Consider the following 22,450-nt stretch of genomic DNA (forward strand, 5'->3'; position numbering starts at 1 on the left):
ATGTTGCTTTACTGTAAGGGAACTAAGAGCGAGGTCATCATTTCCCAAGACTTGTAAACTATATAGGTGGAGTTCTACCACTTGTTTTGGATTGTTTAGTAAACCATTCAGTTGTGCAAGCTCAATAGTTTGGAATTTGATTGAACTTTCTCCCTTCAGCAACACCATCTAGCCCTGCCAATCAAAGGACATCCAAAGATGCTTGTAGTTGCATAAAATGTCACCTAGCATTGATAACCATTGAACACCAAACACTATGTCATAGTTACTCAAATCTATGATGAACACGTCTACTTCAAAACCCACCCCTTGTATCTTCTATTTCAGGCCCTTACACACTGATGTACACGACATCTTTCCTCCATTAACAAATTGTATAATTATAGGGGTGATGGTTGTTAAGTTGTTTTGTAGTTTATGGGCTAAATAAGAGTTTAGGAAGTTGCGAGTGCTTCCATAATCCACCAGAATATGAAGAATTTGCTTCCCTACCTTCCCTGTAACTTTCATGGTGTGGAACCCGACAGTTCCTTCTAAGGCATTTAATGAAATATGGGGTATTAGTTCTCTAGTTGACACCCTTCCTCACAATGCCCCTCTAATTTCTTCCTCCTTTATATAATATTTAAAGAATACAACCTCTTGTTCCTGCATCTATGACCTAGTACGAATTTGTCATCACACCAGAAACACAATCCCTTCAATCTACATTCTTTAAACTCCTAGTTTTTTTTTAAAAAAAAGATTTTCATCACACCAGAAACACAATCCCTTTAATCTACATTCTTCAAACTCCTAGTTTTTTTTTAAAAAGATTTGGTGTGTTTACTGAAAGTTTTGTTAAAAGAATTTTAAGCACTGTTATTTGGCCAATATGTAGGGTTAATCTTTGGTAAGTTGGTTGCTGTAGTAAGATTTTTAGGAGTTGAGTTTAGTGACCGAATGGTACGAATGGTTTTTGGTGGTAGACTGTGGCTGGTGGTGGAGACTGAGTGTTTTCATATATATCCTGAATTTTGTCTATAGGCTAAGGTATTGGCATGCAATCTAGCGAGGTTGTAGGCTTGTCTAAAGTCTTTGGGTTCGAATATTTTGACAGTGTTTTTAATCTCTAGTTCTAGACCCCCTAAGAATATGACTAAAGCTTGTTTCTCCCCTATGCTTGTCTTATTCCATAGAATGTCAAAATCGTGGATATAACTCTATAAAGTCCCTACTTGTTTCAGGTCAATTAGGTCTTCCATAGTGTCCTTCTGCCTTCAAACCTGTAACACAAAGCTTCTACATACTCACCCCAACTTACTCCTTGGTTATTTAAGTTTCTCATAAAATTTTGGTGCCAATATAAAGCTATGCCATCTAAATAATAAGAAGCAAGTTTCAGTTTATCAAAATCCTCAATGTCCTTAATTTCAAAATATTGATTGCAGTTATACAACCATCTATGCATATCTTCCCCTCCGAATATTGGAAAGAGATGTTTTGGTCTGTGTACCTTATAAACAGCTGGTCTTCCCTTAGTAGAATAGCTAGGTCTACCTATCGATTCATTTTGATGAGGCGCATGCTTATCTCTGCCCTGGCTCGATTCTCGTGAAACAAATGGAATCCTTTACATAACAAACTCCAGCTATTGCACCAGACTATTGAGCAAATTCTTTATGTCTTCGATTTGAGCTCCATAACAGTCTGTGGTAGTGTCTAACTTTTGGCCTTGTTGCTTCACGAGTGTAACGAGCAAATCATACTTGTGGTTGGTTTCTCTTTTTTTCAATTCAACAAACTCCTTAAGCCTTTTAATCTCTATGATTCGTGTGTCTAGTGCCATAGCCTCAGTCCAAAGAAGGTTAGCTCTGATACTAGTTGTTATGGGTCAAATGGAAATGGCTTCCCCTACTACTAATCTTAGTGTTATTTAGTTAACTGGTGAAGATCATGACCAGATATCAACTTAATAGATGAAGAAGAAATGAAAATTGGATAGAAAAAGGAGTGATTCACCCGAATCTCTCTCTTTATGCGTTCATTGCATTATAGTTTTTCAGTGTGGTTTCTATTTTGTTACAACCAAATACACACACACACACACAATTGGTTTTTTTCAAAACTGAAGGCTAACATTCCTTATTACATGTGTCTCCTAAAACATTGCAAAATAAAATAAAACGGTGTGTTTAGCTGTTTGATGAGTTCCCGCTCTGATCATTAATTCAAATCTCCATTGTTTCTGTTATTGCTTGTTCTTCATCTTCGTCCCCTATAGCGTTATTGCTTGTAGCATGTGACACAACACAACCACAAGAATAACATGAACCCATTTTTTTCACTCATCATATTAAGAATGATAAGGCGGAAAAATAGCTAGATCTTTTGTCCACCCTTCTTGGTGCATATTTTATTTTCTTGAATGTCTGTTCTATATTGATTATGTAATCCTGATCTTGAACAAGTGCTCAAAATAAGTTATTTATTGGCCTCTACTGCATTTTCTTTCTCAGAAACAAAAATAAAAGATAATAGAACGAGTACTTTTTTTTTGGTGTAAAGGGTCTAAGAGATTAAAGAAGAAGAAGAGGTGGTGAATGTTATTAGCAAAGGAGGGAGAAGAAGATTCCTGATTTGAATTCAAATTAATTACTTTCCATTACGTACTATTTTACTTAATTTCTTAAAACACATCGTTTTACTTAGTTCTTTTATTGTGCCAGTGTTAAGAACATTCCACATGTTTGTAGGCAAGGGCGGACCTAGGAAATGTTTTTTGCCCTAGGCTATATTACATATACATATAAATTATTTTTTAAGATCAATTATTAACTTGTATATATAAATTTATTAAGCTAATAATAAAATTTCAATCTAAATACATAACATAATATATAAAATAAAATAAAATAAAATAAAATTTAAAGTACATAAAAATAAAAATAAATTACACTATCAAAGTTGCACCCTTCAATGTTTTGTATAATAGAATTCATCTATGATAGAATCAGAATCAATATCTTCAATAAGCTCGCGTTCAATGTAAATCGTCATGAAATCCACTAAGAACTCCTTTTCCTTTACTGATTGATATTTGTCCGCTTTGGTTTAAAAAAATGAAACAATAGAATATTTATAAAATGCAAAATATACAAGAATAAAATAGTAATGCAGACTACAGGAAGATTTGAGGAACTTAATTTTGAAATAATTAACAAGTAAATTATTTTTTCATGTGTTTATTTTATGTTTTTTCATGAGACTAAATTCGAACCTCACAACCCTCTTGTCATGTTTTTTCATGTGTTTATTTTTTGTTGTGTCCCCATAACTTCAGTTATGGGTTGTTGTGTATAACCTTGGCTTGTTTAAGCTCAATTCAAATTCATGTTAGCTTGGCTTGAAGTGGTTTCAAAAATTAAAAAAATATGGTCCAAAATGGTTCATTAAAATAAAAACACGAAAGAGAAACTATCATTAAACAATTTGGTCACGCTTCTTTCTACTCTACACAAATTAAGACAACACATTTAACAAGGTATTCAGCGAATCATAACCTATAAATTGAGACTCATTAAAATATTAAAAAAACCTAACGTATTCAAACTATTAGATTTTTAGGATACAATCTACTATAATGAATGTAAAATATTGAATTTAAAATGAAAAGTCAAGGTTTGTAAATTCTTACTAAGTAATTTTACACTTTTGTAGTTTTCGGTATATTGTTAAGAAGAAAAAAGCTAAAACTCCATGTTACTTAGAAAGCATGTAAATTTGATTCTCACACTAATTAATTATTTGTGTTTAGGTTTTCTACAAAAAAAAAAAAAAAAACAGCCAATTAATTATTTATATTAGGTTTTATGTAAAAAAAACAAAGAAAAAATGGGTTATTAAATTTTTTATGACAGGATTGAAAGAATGACACCACAAAGGGAACAAGCTAAACAATACAAGCAAGCAAGCCATCAAAGTTTAATGAGTCGGAGGTTAGAAACAACTTGGAGGTTTCCCTCTAACTAACTTTGCGCACTTACAGTTGTAGGCCCTTTGTTTGCTTCTTTTGACATTCCACTTAGGACGAAAAACATGGGTTACTTTGTTATTGATTCAGGAACTATTGATATTTTAGATCAATATTAAATTTTTTACTTGAGCTACAACCCACCCAAGCCTTCTACAAGGCTCCACCCTTGCCTGTAGGTGTGGGAATAGTAAAGAATTGCCATTCAATTTTATAAATGAGTGTAACAGAATGCATGGATTACACATGCAAATAAAATAAAAAATGAATGACATTCCTTGAAGTTAGGAATTCAATCTTCCCTTCACTCTATGCGAATTACACCTCACAGCCACCATGGCTAAACACTGAAACACATAATCCCATACCCTCTACATGCTGTTCATTCTCCTCCTCCACTAGATCCAATACTAATAGGCACAATAAGTGTTTCACCCATAACAGTGAAATTCTTGGGTTTTCTTTGATACCTTCCATGCTCTCCTAATTTCTTTGTTTATTTCTTTCTGCTAGTTATAAGAGGATGTGGGATTTGGCTTTGGTTAGCTACAGGATTTATAACGACTTCTTGTTTTTACTTTTTAGAGGGGGGAAACCTTACACGCGATTAAGACGATGAATGAAAGCTAATTTAGTCTTTCAATATATCTGGCCAAAAACTGTCATTAAGTATAATAAACAAGAATAACAATGACAAGGACAGAAGATTTCTTAAACTAAAATCATGGTAGAAATTGAAAGAATCTGTAGTTCCTTGGCAGCTTTATTCACGAAAGTTCAATGTTTTTTCTTTCGAAGAATTGCTTAAATCTCAACATTCAACAGGAAGCTGCTGATGGGAGAGGTTGTCTCTTGATGCATTTCAACGTTCTATTGAATGTGTAAACTCTACCAGGTGATAAATTTGCTTTCACTGTCGTTCCTCTATAATGTAATCGTTTAAGAGAATTCTGCTCGTTCGACCAAAGCCCAACTTCACGGAGATCCCCTTCTTTCCAGTATATATTGACTGTCAGTTTGCCACGTGCCTTCAGTCCTTTCACGCAGCCATTAGCCCACTTATCCCGAGGAAGGGCAGGGAGCAAGTACAGGTCTTCCGCAGTGCTCTGGACTAGCATTTCTGCAATCGCTGCTGGAAAACTGAAATGAAAATAAATATTGAAAAACTATGAGATCTTTCAGTAACTTGCATAATTTTGAATAGGAAATGTTCGTCAAGAATCCATGTTTTGCTGAGGTCCACATATAGAACTGATGATTGCTTGCACTTTCATTCACAGAAAATTTAAAAAAGAATCTTGCTAACCCAAAGTTGGCGTCAATCTGGAAAGGTGGGTGTGCAGTGAACAAGTTACTATATAATCCTCCTTCATAATTGCCTTCATTTTCCGGGTCCACCAGGACAAACAAATGCTTGACCATCCTATACGCACGCTCACTGTTGTGAAGGCGTGCCCACAGTGCAGCTTTCCACATGGTTGACCATCCTGGACCATCCTCTCCTGTTTGTAAAGCAAACGCTTCAGAGAGTAAACGGGAAACGACCCTATAATTACTTCAGTGCAGTTACCATCAGAATCAATAGCCGAACAGCATAGTTGCATGCAAGTTCTCAATTTGAGATTGAGTAAACAAAGTAGCTCTAAACTCTTCAGCACCACAATGGCGTGAAGGTGTTTCTACAAAATCAAATTTTAGAAGGGCATTCAGAAGATAACATTTGTCATCTTCTGTTTCACAGTTTAGTTACCTTCTTTTCTGAAAATTTCCTTAAACTATACTGCGCATTTCATGACCAATTACCTATCCAGTATGCAGGCATTAGATATATACCTCTTTTGTAAAGGGTATTTCCTGCAGCTTTACATAGATCTGGAGTTTTCTCTACAGTTATTGTATGCCCTGGAAAAAGGCCAAAGAGGTGTGATACATGTCGATGGTGAACCTCTGGGTCCTGAAAATCCTGTGCCTGTCAAAGCATAGAGAAAACTTCTTAACCATGAAATATGATACAATTTCTGATCAGAGAAAAAAATTATTATTTGTACTGGATCTTTTAACTTCTCAGGAAAAATTGAGAAACTCGAGTCAAGAAACATACCCACTCCATAATGGAACCGTCTCTAGCAATTTTTGTTGGTAAAAGCCTTGGAAGAGCTTCAAGAACTTTTTGAACAAGTTCGTCCTCCTTTCTTCCCAGAATCTGTTTGTAATAAACTTACGAGCATACACAGGTAAGGAGTCAACAAAAGTTAGAAGAGTGAACTACCATTACTGGGAAAAAGAGTATCACCTTAGCTGCAGAAACAATTGCAGAAAATACTTCTTTTATGATTGACATGTCCATAGTTGATGAGTAGCTGACACTTGCAGGTTTACCATCTGGAGCAATAAACATATGTTCTGGAGAAGTTGATGGGTTGGTTTCCAGATATCCTCCAGGCCCTTCAATCAACCAATCCAGCAGAAATGATGTACATCCTTCCAATAACGGGTATGCCTTATCTCTTAGAAAATCCTAATTATGCAGCACTATGTTAACAATTATCAATTTACAAATAACATTTGTAATACGTGTTTTAACTTGCAAGCAAAACACATATAAAGCTCTTTGCTACAGGATGAGTAATGATGTCTCCTAGAACAGTTAAAAGTAAAACGATTATCATGGATGTTCTGTCATCACAGGTGTTTACGGATGTCATAAATTGTATTAGTCCATGGCAACTTACGTCAAAACTCTTGACTCTCCGAGTTTTTCTTATAATCCTTAGAGCATCAAATCTAAGTCAACCACCTTTAACAATGGTAGTAACTACAATTTAGAGATTCTCCTACTCCCTTCAGAGAGATTATTTTCCAGACGAAAATATCTTCACTCGACTTATTTATTAGTTTCTTTAAAGGGACAGCAGTTGTTTCACGAATCAGTTAATATTAAGTGCAAGCCTCTTTGTCTAACAAACAATGAAGCAATAATGCCACTCAAACCCTTTCCTGAAATGTTATGGTGGATTGGATCCTAGGTATGACTTCCCTGGACCTATGAAGTATAAATGTATGTCCTTCTGTACCAGTGCATGAAGTTGAAACAATGGCAAGGACAAAAATAATAGCATGAGTTGAGTGCTTCACCAGCAAAGACCACCTAACTTGTTAGAGGGGACTGTTTTATGGCTTCAGATTTTACTTCTCCATTCCCTTGGCCTCTTTTTTTTCTTTTATTTTTCTTTTCCTAATCGTAACTACTACCACAGCAAAGAGATCAATGGAACACTTACTAAAAAATGACCATGGATCTCTGAAGAGTCTTTAGGATCACTAAAACCGAGTAAGGTGTTCCCTGATACTTATTTTTCAATACTGCGATTTTGTGTGCCTTGTTAGCTGATGCCACACTTGTGTTGACATCAGCTAGAAGTACCAAGTTGCTGAGATTTGGAATCTTACTTTGTCCATCGTGTAAGTATAATGCTCCCACAAGTGTGTACAAAGCCAGGCGCCACCCATTGGCCACAAAGCCCATAAAGCTTGACCTGCATCTGGTGATGTTTTCGCCCACAGGTCAGAAACTTGATGTGCAACCCAACCTTTGGTTTCGTAGTTCACCTGTAACATTCAGTACCAAATAAGAAAAGTTACGCATTCTCAAGTACAAAGGGGAGCAGATGGACATTTTGAGGAAACTTTACGGCCTGGACATATCTTTTTAGTATTTTATCCACAGGCTCACTACTAAAGAAAGTCCCCTTCCAAAGCAAATTCATGAAGCCTTTGCATAATATATGGACTAAAAGAAATGCAAGGACTAACAGAGGAGGTTTGAAAGGCTTCGAATGAAAAAGAAGTGGAGGAAAAGGAGACTTACTTTCGCAGTCTTACTCCCGCTGATTGACATAGAGGAGATGTACTCAAACAAGGGTTCTTGACACTCTTTTAGATTACAAGAAAGAGAAGGCCAGTAGTTCATTTGTAGGTTTATATTCAAGTGTTGAGCACCACTGAAAAACAAGAGAGGGAGAGAGAGAACCATAAAGAGAGAAGCTTTTGATGCAAAAAGCTGCAGGAAATCGGATGCATCATAATAGTCGTAATTACTTATCCTGAGAGAAAGTTGTTTAAGTTGTTAAACTAACATGTAGGAATGCAATTGAAACCCAGGCTTTTTCAAAAAAAAGAAAGAAAAAAGAACAGGGGTGCAGTAAGAAAGACAGAACAAAAGAATGCTATCTTGTTTATTTTCTTTCACCCTCTTTTTTGGGGGGATGGACGATACATTTTCTGAGATATAAATGTAGTGTAGAAAATGTAAATTAAGCAATAAGAAATTATAGAGATTGTGTAACAAAAAAGATATATAGAGGGAGGAGTGCTGAACGTACTCCCATGGTGGTGTAAGATCCTTGTTCCATATACCCTGCAAATTTGCCACTTGGGTTCCAGGCCTTGAACAAGAAATAAGCAAATATCGACCATATTGGAATAGAAGCTCCACCAGGGATGGATCTTCATCAGTTTGAAAGGCTTCCACCCTCTCTGCAGTCGAAACTGTATCATCTTCCTTTCCCTTCAAAGATACATCACTCTTAAAGGGCATATGTTCCTTTCTAGTCAAAGATGCATTTCCTGAAACATTCTTGGAGCTTTTTGAAAGCTGGAGTGAAACACGATGAAAAAGACTCTGGTAATCATCCAAATGATGTGCATATAGATCAATGTACGACAAATTGCCTATAGACTTTAATGCACTCAGGGAGTCTGAAGTAGGGTTCTTCTTGGAATCGATAGGCTTAGTAAATGGCCCGTCAAATGAAGACGAGGACACTAAAAGTAAAACAGCCCAGTCTGAACCTTCAACCCTCAATTTCGAATCTTCTGAAACACGAACCAGTCCTCTGTCCTCACTAACTTGTAAATCGAGAATCGCAGTAAACTGAATTCCCTGTGGACTGTCATTTTCATCCAGCTTTTGTGCATACCTATTACCAGGACAACTTCCTTCTAGTATAATCTGATTCTCACCTTTTACATATGAATGATGACTCATCTTACTATCCAGAGACACTGTAAATGATACAGACCCTGGTTTGCTCCCAGAAATCTTTGTCACAATCACTTGATTAGGATTAGAAGCGAAGTGTTCCCTCGTATATTCGATATCAGCCACAGAATATTTTACTCTTGCTGTTGCTGTGTCCAAATCCAGCTCTCTCTTATATGTTTTCTCGTCATATTTGAGATGTGAATCATCAAATTCCAGCTTGATATCGCCGAGTAGTTGGTAAACCTTTAACAGCAGAAAATAATTATTAGGAGAAAATTTTTGCAGTTGGCCTGGCCAGAGAAAATATTACTGGTTTGGGGCAAAGGAAGTCCTGGCCCAAGCATTTATGCATTAGGCACCAACCCAGAGCCAGGAAGTCCCAATCTATCATCCTCCACTATTGGCTATGTCAGTGCTCAATCGCCTAGCCTATATTCTATATTACTCTATGATAAGATTAGAATAAAAAATACCAGAGTCGCCTGCTCAGAATATGCACCGAGCCACTGAGGTGTTCCTATTACACATGTTTCAGAAGGATAACTAAACAAGCTTTCACCACTAAAAGCACTACATAATTAATATTGATAAGTTTTCAGCATTTATACCATATGACATATTTATAACTGACGTATTTCCAATTAACCAAATAACATATTCATAACTGACGCACTGTTTGCATCTTTTATCAACATTTAAAGCAACTGGGATTTCAAATCAATTGCTCGAATGGCGAGTGCTCATCAGTCTAACAATAAGGTTAACAGATCTATAAATTGCCAGAAGCTTGCTTGTGGGGGAATAAAAAGGAGCGAAATAAATGACACCTGAGAATGATACATACATCAGATTGATTTCCTGAAAGTTTTTCTGCTGCAGTTGTAGCTTCAGCATACTGGCCATTATCAACAAGTTTTCTGACCTCTGACAAGGCTGCTGGAGCACTAGGGTTAGTATAGTCTCCTGGGATTCCAGTCCAGAGTGTATCCTCTACAAGAGAGTCCAGATAGTAATACTGTGAGCTTTCCTCAAAGAGAAAGCGAGGATGAGGGGCAAGTTTACCATATTTCAGACAAAGCAGACGAGCAGCTCTGTTTCACTGATCTAAAGTGAAAGCTGAGAACTGAGACCATAAGACTTCACTCACTCTATTTGGTAACAAATAAAGGAAAATCAAATTCAATTGGCATAAAGCATAAAGTGAGATGTTCTTCATTAAAGAAAAAAAAAACGAAAAAGAAAACCTTTTTCCCATGGTCGCAAACTGAATTATCGCAAAGCATATAAAACCAAAAAAGCACCTTATCTCCAATTTCCTAACAACCAATCAGCAACATGAATATAGTAGATCTCCACAGGAACTAATCAGAAAAGGAATATTGCACAAGCCTGGTAGAATCTAAACAGTTCAAATCATACAGAATGTAAATCTGATGTTCCAGATCAATGACCTAAAAAGAAAAGCATACAATCTTGTCCTGATAATCAAAGATTGAGCGCTAAAACCACAAATACCATAATCAACTACAAAAATTCATTTTTTTACTGCAAAGTAAGAATTGTTTTTTCCTGGAAGCGCTCATTAAGTTGAATTTACATATCTTGAAACAAAAGCAACAGTCATTTTCCTTTAGTTACCATTAAGTTGGAGAGTTTCTAATGCAACACCACCCCAAATCATGGCACCAAGCCTGCCATTGCCAATCGGAATTGCGTCCGTCCAATGCTTAGCTGGCCCACTAAAGGTAACCTTCAATGGCTTAGAACTTTCTCCATTGTTATCCTCCATCAAACTCGGATTCCACCAATCCTTCTCTGTAGAACGCTGCACTAGAACCCACTCCTTATCTTCCATTTCACCAAAACAAGAGGGGTAAACACTGAAAGCTAAAAGCTTTGTGTGAACTCTTATAAATTAGCAAGTGCGTGGGGGAAGCTATTGAATGCTTGTAGCTGCAATCTCAGCGTGGACCCATGTTATCTATTTTTTTGGCATTAACTTTTTGAAGGGATCGGTTTCGTACACACAACATCGAATCTAGATTTCGAGCCACATCCGAGGCCATAGTTTCGGCAAGACAAGTTGCAGCAAAGTTTTTTCAATGATAACTGTTTTTGTGGAAGGCTATAATCCATTTTTTCCTCCCACATAAACGTGGCGCTAGCTGGATACGGGGACAGAGGCATCACGAAAGAAACCAGACAGATTGTCTTTAGTTTGTTTTTCTTGTCCCGTTAAGTAGATGCTGAATCAGGTAGCATTAAAGAGGAGGTCGGTGCATGCGGCTGACTGTTGAGACAGACTGTCACAACTTGAACTTGGGGTACTGGCGGCGGGCCGTGCATGCATCATCTACACTAATAGCCTATTTCCTAAAGCTGTGTAAATTACATTTTTTTAATCTTTTTAAAAAGTTATTTTTATTAAAAATTAAATTTTTATATTTTTTTATTGTTTTAATATGTTAATATTAAAAATAATTTTTAAAAATATAAAAATATTATTTGGATATATTTCTAAATAAAAAACACGTTAAACCGCAGCTGCTATCACAATCCCAAACAATCATTAAATCTTAAATAAATTTCTTAAAAACAAATTATATAAATTTTTATAGTAATTCATAAACTTTTAAAATATTTTAAAAACACTAATAAAATCTTGATAAAATTTATTATAATATAAAAATCTATACTTCAAATAAAACAATATAATAATAAAGCATTAAGACATCGAATTAAAAAGAATAAAAAAAAAAAGCCTTGTAGAAGTAAGCAAGATATAATAATAAATAAAATAGTAAGAAATCTCAACAAAATCAATCTATTAACAAAAGTTAAGAATCTAAAAATAATACTAATAAGAAGGGTTGGGTTCAACCAATTCAGTAGAAGATTAGCACATGGTAATCAAATACATATTAGATAACAGATGAAACCTTAAGGTTTCGATAATAGATGAGATTTGTGACCCCAATTATTATGGAAGGATTAGTCACCACAAGTTGGTGTCTTTCTCACCAGCTAAGTATATAAACTACTATGTGCATGTAGATTAACTATTATTTATTAGTATGGAGCTTCAAACAAATATCCTGATATAAAGACATAACAAATATTTGTATAATTATCAAAGTTAATGAATATCATATCGAATAAAATTTAATTTAACAGAATAAAATGCACATTCAAGAATGGATGAATACTTGGAAAATAAAACAACATATATAAATATTCAAGAAATAATTAGTTATACTCATCATATAACCAATATATTCATATTTATATTACATGCACATTAAAGATTATTTCACTTACCCGGAAAACAAAATCAAAAGACAAACATTTATAGAATTGGAGACTAATAAGGATCATTAAGAGAAATATTAGAAGAACCTATAATGTATACATAAATTACTTGAAAATGATTCATATAAGATGACATAAAAGATTACAGCTTTAAGATTAATACATAATTATAAAACTGATACAGTGCCATTCAATCAATCCTGAAAATTTTCCAAACCAATTGAACCTAAAAGAACCAAACAACCCCTATTGTTCGGTTGAACGAGACCATTAGGCAAATCGGTCAATTGAAATTAACCAACCGGTTGACTAGTTGACTAGGATCTCAAAATCCTGATTTACCAATCTTCCAAACTACAAATCCTAAAATAATCTACATGGTCCTTAAAAACCTATAATTTCACACATCATATCAAACAATTTAAGTAAAGCTAACACCATAAAACATCAATTAAATATCTTAAATCATCCAAGCTCTAAAATCAAATTTAACCAACATATTCAAGCATAAAAACATTAAGTGTTACTTTATAAACCCTTATTTCTAACTTTGACTTCTTATTTCCTTTCTTCCTCCTTCTTTATCTTCTTTTTCCTTCTTCCTCTCTTCTTTTCTTTTAGCGCTCTCTCTCTCTTAATAGAACTATTCTTCTTCTTCTTTTTTCTTTGACTTTCTATTTGTATTTATCAAAAATATATAAAAAGACCTAAAATGTCCCTCAAATAGGGTAATAGTTATACCCTTAACTACTATCATCAAAGAGAATAAATCCCTTTTCCAATGCATTATTTTCAGCATACTATATATTGTTAGCTGAATCAGTTAGCATATGGATGAGGTTCGTAGTTATCGTGTCAGATATTGTTAGCTAACATAGGTTTTTCAAGCTTATAAAAAGAAAATAATCACAAAGAAAGTAGAATTTTCATTGAAAAGTGTTTGATAACTAGCATTCTAATTCACTACTGATTATTTTCTCTCCTGATCAAAATTCAAAAATCAATAGGAAAAACAATAAAAAAATTAAAATTTTTAAAGAAAAATAACATTCAAACAATATCTTTTTCCAAGCCTAATTCTAATTTAAAGGTTTTTGTTAGAACTAACTAATCCTGATCCTCTTGAAGAATTTAGCTTGTAGAATCTCGGATCAAATTGCAATAATTTAAAAGTTAAGTGTTCTTTTTTATTAAGCTGATCTTTATTTGTAATTAGCTTCGTCCCATTAATTCATAAATGAGTATGTCAGAACCAGAGTTTTAAAACCCAGACTGGCCTGGTGAGTCGACCCGGGACCCGGCCTACCCGGGCCTAGGACCGGTCCAAGTGGAGGCAAAAACCCACTCGGGAATTGGCTCGGGGATACCCGGTCCACCCGATTAAACCCAGGTGAGACCCGATCAATTTTTTTTTATTTTGACTGTCATTAAACGACGTCGTTTTTTGCCTTCTAAAATGCCAAAACGCTAAAGATTGAAGAGTGAAGAAGAACGAAGTAATAAACCTAATTAATGTTACTCTTTGAAACCCAATTGAGGAGTAGAGGAGCAGAGGACGTCTGACCATTGATCGTTGTTGTTTCTCTGCGAAAAAGGTTCGAATCTCCATCTTTCACTCTCTGTTTTCTTTATTCTTGGTTGTTTTCTCATTTCAAGCATCAATTTCAATTTCAACCCAGTCACCTCAATTTCTGCAATAACCTTCTTTCACTCGCTGCCATCGATTCATTATTTGTTGATTCATTCACAGCCTAGTCACCTAAGGTATGTTTCTCTAGCTCGATTTCTGCATCAATTTCTGTCATTTCTTCTTCCAGTCACCTTAATTTCTCTAACCCGATTTCAACTTTTGCCAAAAAAATAAGAGTTGTGTTGTTTGCATGATGAACTCTAAAATGTTATTACCATGATTCTTTTAATGAACTCTAGCCCGATTCATTATTCGTTGATTCTTTTGATGCTGTTATGGTGTTACCATGATTCAATAGTGAAAAAAGTTGTGTGGAGGTGTCTAAAGATTGTAAGGTCTTATAATTTGAAAATATATGTAAATCCTTTCCTCTTTCTGTATGTTTTCAAGATTTTGAATCTCTTGAGTGTTTCAAAATTGTGTTGACTCTGTATTGTGTGGAATCTGTATTGTTTCAAGATTTTAATATTATAGGTTCGGAGAGTGAGATATTTTTACTTGTTGTGACTCTATATTGTGTTGAATTGGATTGTTAGTTTGTTACAATTATGTTAAATTACACGCCAAAATATATTGCATTGTGAATCTGTATTGTGTCTATTGCAGTAAACACAATACAGTGTATTATAGTAGTGTGAATCAGATTTATAGTAGTGAATTACAGTAGTGAATCTGTATTGTGTTTGTATTTAGTGTATTGTGTTGAATTTGTATTGTGTCTATTGCATTGTTAATTCTTTTGCATTGAATGAAAACCATGGGGCTGTCATTGTTAATTTCCTAGAGCATCAACCGAGTAGTCTTTTTCTGTTATGTGTGGTGAATCTGTATTGTGTCTATTGCAGTAAACACAATACAGTGTATTATAGTAGTGTGAATCAGATTTATAGTAGTGAATTACAGTAGTGAATCTGTATTGTGTTTGTATTTAGTGTATTGTGTTGAATTTGTATTGTGTCTATTGCATTGTTAATTCTTTTGCATTGAATGAAAACCATGGGGCTGTCATTGTTAATTTCCTAGAGCATCAACCGAGTAGTCTTTTTTTGTTATGTGTGGTGAATCTGTATTGTGTCTATTGCAGTAAACACAATAAAGTGTATTATAGTAGTGTGAATCAGATTTATAGTAGTGAATTACAGTAGTGAATCTGTATTGTGTTTGTATTTAGTGTATTGTGTTGAATTTGTATTGTGTCTATTGCATTGTTAATTCTTTTGCATTGAATGAAAACCATGGGGCTGTCATTGTTAATTTCCTAGAGCATCAATCGAGTAGTCTTTTTCTGTTATGTGTGGTGAATCTGTATTGTGTCTATTGCAGTAAACACAATACAGTGTATTATAGTAGTGTGAATCAGATTTATAGTAGTGAATTACAGTAGTGAATCTGTATTGTGTTTGTATTTAGTGTATTGTGTTGAATTTGTATTGTGTCTATTGCATTGTTAATTCTTTTGCATTGAATGAAAACCATGGGGCTGTCATTGTTAATTTCCTAGAGCATCAACCGAGTAGTCTTTTTCTGTTATGTGTGGTGAATCTGTATTGTGTCTATTGCAGTAAACACAATACAGTGTATTATAGTAGTGTGAATCAGATTTATAGTAGTGAATTACAGTAGTGAATCTGTATTGTGTTTGTATTTAGTGTATTGTGTTGAATTTGTATTGTGTCTATTGCATTGTTAATTCTTTTGCATTGAATGAAAACCATGGGCTGTCATTGTTAATTTCCTAGAGCATCAACCGAGTAGTCTTTTTTTGTTATGTGTGGTGAATCTGTATTGTGTCTATTGCAGTAAACACAATAAAGTGTATTATAGTAGTGTGAATCAGATTTATAGTAGTGAATTACAGTAGTGAATCTGTATTGTGTTTGTATTTAGTGTATTGTGTTGAATTTGTATTGTGTCTATTGCATTGTTAATTCTTTTGCATTGAATGAAAACCATGGGGCTGTCATTGTTAATTTCCTAGAGCATCAATCGAGTAGTCTTTTTCTGTTATGTGTGGTGAATCTGTATTGTGTCTATTGCAGTAAACACAATACAGTGTATTATAGTAGTGTGAATCAGATTTATAGTAGTGAATTACAGTAGTGAATCTGTATTGTGTTTGTATTTAGTGTATTGTGTTGAATTTGTATTGTGTCTATTGCATTGTTAATTCTTTTGCATTGAATGAAAACCATGGGCTGTCATTGTGAGTAGTCTTTGTAATCTGTATTGTGTCTATTGCATGAATCTATTTAGTGTATTGTGTATTTGTATTGTGTCTATTGCATTGTTAATTCTTTTGCATTGAATGAAAACCATGGGGCTGTCATTGTTAATTTCCTAGAGCATCAATCGAGTAGTCTTTTTCTGTTATGTGTGGTGAATCTGTATTGTGTCTATTTGCAGTAAACACAATACAGTGTATTATAGTAGTGTGAATCAGATTTATAGTAGTGAATTACAGTAGTGAATCTGTATTGTGTTTGTATTTAGTGTATTGTGTTGAATTTGTATTGTGTCTATTGCATTGTTAATTCTTTTGCATTGAATGAAAACCATGGGGCTGTCATTGTTAATTTCCTAGAGCATCAACCGAGTATTCTTTTTCTGTTATGTGTGATTAACAATGAGGCTGTCATTGTTAATCTAATGAATAGATTGCAAAGTGAGTTCGCTTGAAATTATATTCCCTCTTATAAATTATATCAGGTCTTAAAATGTCTTCACATGATGGTAGTACTCTAAGTAGTGATCCTTCAATGACCCAATCATCTCAACCTTCAATTTCCATGTCAAGTGGTAGTAGAGGAAGAACAGATTTAGCATGTGGTCATTGTAAAGAAGCTCTTGAAGTTAGTGTTGGATGTAAGAAAACTATATTAATTTGTTTATATTATGCTAAAGTATTTGCGGGTGGTGGTATTAATCGATTTAAGCAACATTTAGCTGCAACTAAGGGAGAAGTTGAACAATGTCGCAAATGTCCTCCTGATGTTCGACATCAAATGGTTTTGAATCTTAAAGGAAATGCTGGAAAAAAAAAAAAAAAGAGTTAGAGAAATGCAAGCAGATTTCAATCCATTTAATGCACAATAAAGGGAGCATGAAGAGATGATGATTAGGCACTTAGAAGATGATGATGATGATGATGATGATGATGATGATGATGATGATGAGGATGATATAGATGTCAGTACTAAAAAACATATGTTACCACCGAAGATTTTAAAAAAGAAAAAGATTCAAAGCACCAACACTATAAAACAATCGACTACAAGTTTTGGGAAGTAGAAGAAATCTACAATGTTAAGGACATATTTCATGTAGAGAACAACTCCTAGTGCTCAAAAGTCTCTTCAAAATTGTTGGCAAATGAAGGAAGCAATTGAACGGTATGATCTTGCTTTAGCGAAGTGGATGATTGATGCATGTGTGCCGTTTAATGTTGTTAATTCTGTGTATTATCAGCATGCCATAAATGTTGTAACAGCTATGGGTCCTGGTTATAAAGGACCAAACTTGCATGCTATTCGTGATTATTACTTTGCAAAAGCAATTGATGAAGTCAAGATTTATGTTGAGACTTATCGAGAGATTTGGAAGAAGATTGGTTGCACATTAATGGCTGATGGATGGACAGATCAGAAAAGGAGGACTTTAATTAACTTCTTAGTATATTGTCTTAAAGGAACAATTTTTTTGAAAACTGTGGATGTATCAGACATCTCAAAGACTGCTAGATTGTTGTATCAGTTGTTTAGAGAGGTTGTTTTGTATGTTGGGGTAGAAAACATTGTGCATATGGTGATTGATAATGCTGCAAATTATGTTGTTGCTGACAAGTTATTGATGGAAGAATTTCCTTCAATATTTTAGTCTCCTTGTGCTGCTCATTACATCAACCTCGTACTCCAGGACATTGGTAAATTGCAATCAGTTTGTTGTGTTGTTGAGCATGCTTCTGGTATCACAAAATACATTTATAATCATTGTTATCCATTGTATTTGATAAGGAAGTTCACTAGAGGAAAAGAAATACTTCGTCCAGCTCCTACTCATTTTGCTACCAATTTCATTGCATTTTAAAGCATTTTAAGTTATAAAGATGAGTTGAGAGCTATGGTGACATCTAAGGAATGGATCTCATATGTTTATGCTAAAGATAGCAAAGGAAAAAATTTTGTTGAGAGTGTCTTAGACTCTTTGTTTTGGGAAGAATGTGCAATAATTGGGCGAATGAGTGGGCCTTTAATTTGAGTTCTACGAATGGTTGATAATGATGATAGACCTTCGATGGGATATTAGTATGATGCTATTCATCATACTAAAGAAGAAATGATGAGGAGATTTCAAAAGAGAAAGGCTAGAGTGAAACCTTTCATTGACATTATCAATGATCGGTAGGATGGACAATTTTATAGAAATCTTTATGCAGCGGCATTTTGGTTGAATCCTTGATTTCAATATGATATAAATATAATGGATAAACATACAAGCACCATTTCTGGACTTCTAGATGTTCTTGAGAAATATGCACATGGAAATCTACCATTGCAAAGTAAGATTACAAGTGAGATGAAGTTTTTTAGGAATGCTGAACATGACTTTGGCCGAGCATCCGCAATGAATAATCGAACCCTTATGCCTCCAAGTATATAATTTTTATATTTAAAAATATTATTTGACATAGTCTTACACTTTTACTAATTATTTTTTTTGTATAGATGAATGGTGGATGACATATGGAACCAGCGCTCCAAATCTACAATAATTGGCTATACGAGTGTTAAGTCAAACTTGTTGTTCTTCAAGATGTGAGAGAAATTGGAGTATGTTTGAACATATTCATTCCAAGAAGAGAAATAGATTGGAGCACCAAAGGTTTAATGACCTTGTTTACGTTCACTGCAATCTAAGATTGAAACAAAAGTATTTTTCTTTTCTCTAATTCCTTAAATGTTATTTTATCTTGTTTTGTTTCAATTTTTAATACTTATATTGTGTTTACCTTCACTTTTAATATATATGAATTATTGGAAAGGATGAAATTATGATCCAATTAATATTGAGACAATTTGTGACATTGAAAATTAGGTAGTAGAAGATAACCCGTCAATTTTGACAACAGAATAAGTAAAGAGTTTTCACCAAGCTCTATCAACTATGATCATACAAGATACTTTAGATGATGATAATTAATGATTAATTATTTAGTGATAAATATTATTTAAAATAAAGTTTTGTTTAACATATAATATTTATTTATTAATTGTGTTTGAAACGTAGATGTCATAAATGTTAATGATATTGAAGATGATTGTGACGATGAAGTTTCAAAGGAACATGCTGATGATTTATTAGGTGTTGACAAGATTGACTCCATTCCATAGATATTTGATCTAAATTTTGCTTTTATGACACAGAAGAACTTAATGTGTTAATTCAATAAAAAGTGAATGTGTTGTTGATTTAGAATTTATGTTGTTGGATGTTTTGTTTTAAATATTTTAGAATTTATGTGGTTGGATGTTTTGTTTTAAATATTTATAATTTAAATTTGGTTTATATAAGTGTTGCATTGTAATTAGTTATATGATTTTTTTTTATAGGTGTTTTTTTTTTTATTAACCTGAATTAATCTATTTGATCTGTGATTGATCACTTAATTGAATCAATGATCGGGTTGCATTTCAAGAGTATGTCCATGAGTATCTGATTCTCCCGACCCGTCTTCATTCCTGCCATTTAAATGGCTTGTTGTTCAAGGGAGACATCTCCTTTACAACATATATTGACTGCCACACCACCACGTGCCTTCAGCCCTTTCACGCACCCATCTGCCCACTTATCCCGAGGAAGAGCAGGGAGTAAATACAGGTCGTTTACAGTGCTCTGGACTAGCATCGCTGCGATTGCAGCTGAAAACCTGAAATGAAACAGGTGGAGAATATTGTTGGACTCAACAGACGATGAATTCATCTACAATTTGTGTGGTCCAGCATTTTCCTGGTTTTCAGTGCAGACCAACAGCTGATAAGACCTTGAATTCTTACACGGAATATCAACACAACCTCTTGAAGAAGTCCATTGTACAAAAGGCACGCATGCACGTGTGTGAGTACAAAAGGAAAGAGTTGACTACGACTTATGGGACATATAGAAAACGTTTACGGTGCAAATCGCATTCCTATCAAATTAAAAATTATTTTTTTATTAAAATTTAATGTAATTTTTATTTTTTGAATTGTTTTTATATGTTGATGTCAAAAATAATTTTTAAAAAATAAAAAAATATTATTGATATGCATTTCGGTACGAAAAGTTATTTGAAAAGCAACCGTTATCATACTGCCAAACATGCTTATAATTCACAACATATAATGCAATTGAAATTATATAGGGCGAGGGAGTAACGCTGAACATACTCCCATGGTGGTTCAATATCTTTGTTCCATAAACCCCGCAAATTTGCCACCTGAGTTCTTGGCCTTGAACAAGAAATAAGCAAGGAACGACCGTATTGAAATAATAGCTCCACCAAAGAAGGATCTTCGTCAGTTTTGAAGGATTTCACCCTCCCTGCTGTTGAAGCTGTATCATCTTCACTTCTCTTGAAAGATAAATCGTTATTATAAGCCATAAGTTTATTCACATGCAGAGTTGCATTTCCTGAAACACTCCTGGAACTTTTCAAAAGCTGGAGTGAAACACGATGAAAAAGACTCTGATATAATCATCCAAGTGATGTGCATATAGATCAGTGTAAGACAAATTGCTAATTGACTTTAATGCACTCAGGGAGTCAGAAGCAGGGTCCTTCTTGGAATCTATAGGCTTAGTGAATGGCCCATCAAAGGAAGAGGAAGACGCTAAAAGCAAAACAACCCGGTCTGAACCTTCAACCTTCAACTTCCTGCCATCAATACCATGAACTACTCCTCCACTTTTACTCGTCTGTAAATCAAGAATTGCAGAAAACTGAATTCCATTTCGATTGTCATTTGCACTGAATTTAATAAAAAAAAAGGATAAGCACTGAAACCAAAATGCCATAATCAAGTAATCAACGACTAAGAGTATAACAACATTCTTCCACTTTTATCCGTAACATTAAGTAGAATCGAATCTCTAGTCTTTTCATGACAAAAGCAACTTTTACAGCACCCAAAAAAGAACATTTTCAATATCCATTTAAGGTCAAACATTGAACAATATCAAAACAATCTAAACTGAACAATCCAGCTTAGCTCACTACCAGAAAATCAATAAATACAAACGGAAATACCGAGGGAATATTTTCCTCGGTAAATTTCTAAGAGATTTTACCGATGGAAATATTTCCGAGAGATTTTACCGACGAAAAGATTCCCTAGATATATACCAAGGGAATTACCGTGGGAAAAAAAAAATAAAGCAAAGCACAAAAAAAAAAGATGACGTGTCATTTTTTACCAACGGAATTACCGACGGAAAAATTCCGTCGGTAATTCGATCAGTAAATCCGTCGGTAAATCTGTTGGTAAACTGTGAACAATGTTCATCATGTCAATTACAAAGGGAATCGCCGACGGAATTTTTCCGTCGGTATTTTACAGAGAGCTCTAGAACTGTTCATCTTCCAATTGCACTGTTAGTTGTTTTACTTTACGAACAAAATCACCGACGGATTGAAAATTCGTCGGCGTGTTTTGGCGATTTTCTGAAAAAATTCAATTGATTTAAAATTTTCATTTAAATATTACAGACGGAATCACCGACGGATTGAAAAATCATCGGTAATTTTAGGCGGTTTCTAAAAGCTTTTTATGAAATTGAAAATTTAAATTAAATATTACCGACGGAATAATTAAAAAATATTGATATTCAATTATCCGTCGGTAACGCGCCCCAATAAAAAACCTGAATCCGCTTATTTCACAAGAGACAGACTCATTTCTTCTTCTTCTTCTTCTTCTACTACTTCTATTTCTTCTTCTTCTTCTTCTTCTTCTTCTTCTTCTACTACTACTTCTACTTCTACTTCTTCTTCTTCTTCTTCACTATATTTAAAAAACATCAATATCTATTTCTTTCTCTTCTTTTCTCTCCTCATCTCCTTCTCTTTTCCTTCATGCTCGGGTATGTCTTCTTCTTCCTTCTTCTTCTTTCTTCTTTTATCCTCTTAGTTTTTTTTAATTAATATGCTTCACGAATTTTTTTTTCCTTAGCTTCACTTGCAAGTATATTAAGGTAAGATCTTTCTTTTTTCTTATTTTTTCATGATTTTTCACTATATTTTTTTTTATTTAATTTTAATTGATTTTGTTCTTAATAATTGTATAAATGTTGTTGTGAGTTTTTTGTTTTTTCATATGAGATCAATTTTCAGTTGATTTATTTATAGGATTTTTAAAATTTT

The 22,450-nt window shown here is 34.1% G+C and overlaps 1 protein-coding gene across 2 annotated transcripts; it reads right to left on the bottom strand.

Annotated features, from left to right (window-relative positions):
• Window positions 1–4,628: 4,628 nt before the first annotated feature.
• On the bottom strand, window positions 4,629–11,233 carry LOC118055454 (alpha-L-fucosidase 2). Of its 2 annotated transcripts, XM_035067368.2 has the most exons (10): window positions 10,695–11,233; window positions 9,901–10,046; window positions 8,395–9,299; window positions 7,881–8,013; window positions 7,463–7,621; window positions 6,306–6,530; window positions 6,114–6,215; window positions 5,846–5,981; window positions 5,319–5,514; window positions 4,629–5,152 (listed from the first exon to the last, which is right to left on the bottom strand). In XM_035067368.2, exons 1-10 carry the CDS (start codon window positions 10,909–10,911, stop codon window positions 4,831–4,833), a joined length of 2,541 nt encoding a protein of 846 aa, XP_034923259.1. In that variant the 5' UTR covers window positions 10,912–11,233; the 3' UTR covers window positions 4,629–4,830. The 2 variants fall into 2 exon arrangements, with proteins under 2 accessions (XP_034923259.1, XP_073264546.1); XM_073408445.1 differs by lacking the exon at window positions 10,695–11,233 and having other exon boundaries at window positions 9,884–10,010.
• Window positions 11,234–22,450: the final 11,217 nt, after the last annotated feature.

Source organism: Populus alba, chromosome 1 (assembly GCF_005239225.2).
Source record: "Populus alba chromosome 1, ASM523922v2, whole genome shotgun sequence".
Lineage (NCBI taxonomy): Eukaryota > Viridiplantae > Streptophyta > Magnoliopsida > Malpighiales > Salicaceae > Populus > Populus alba.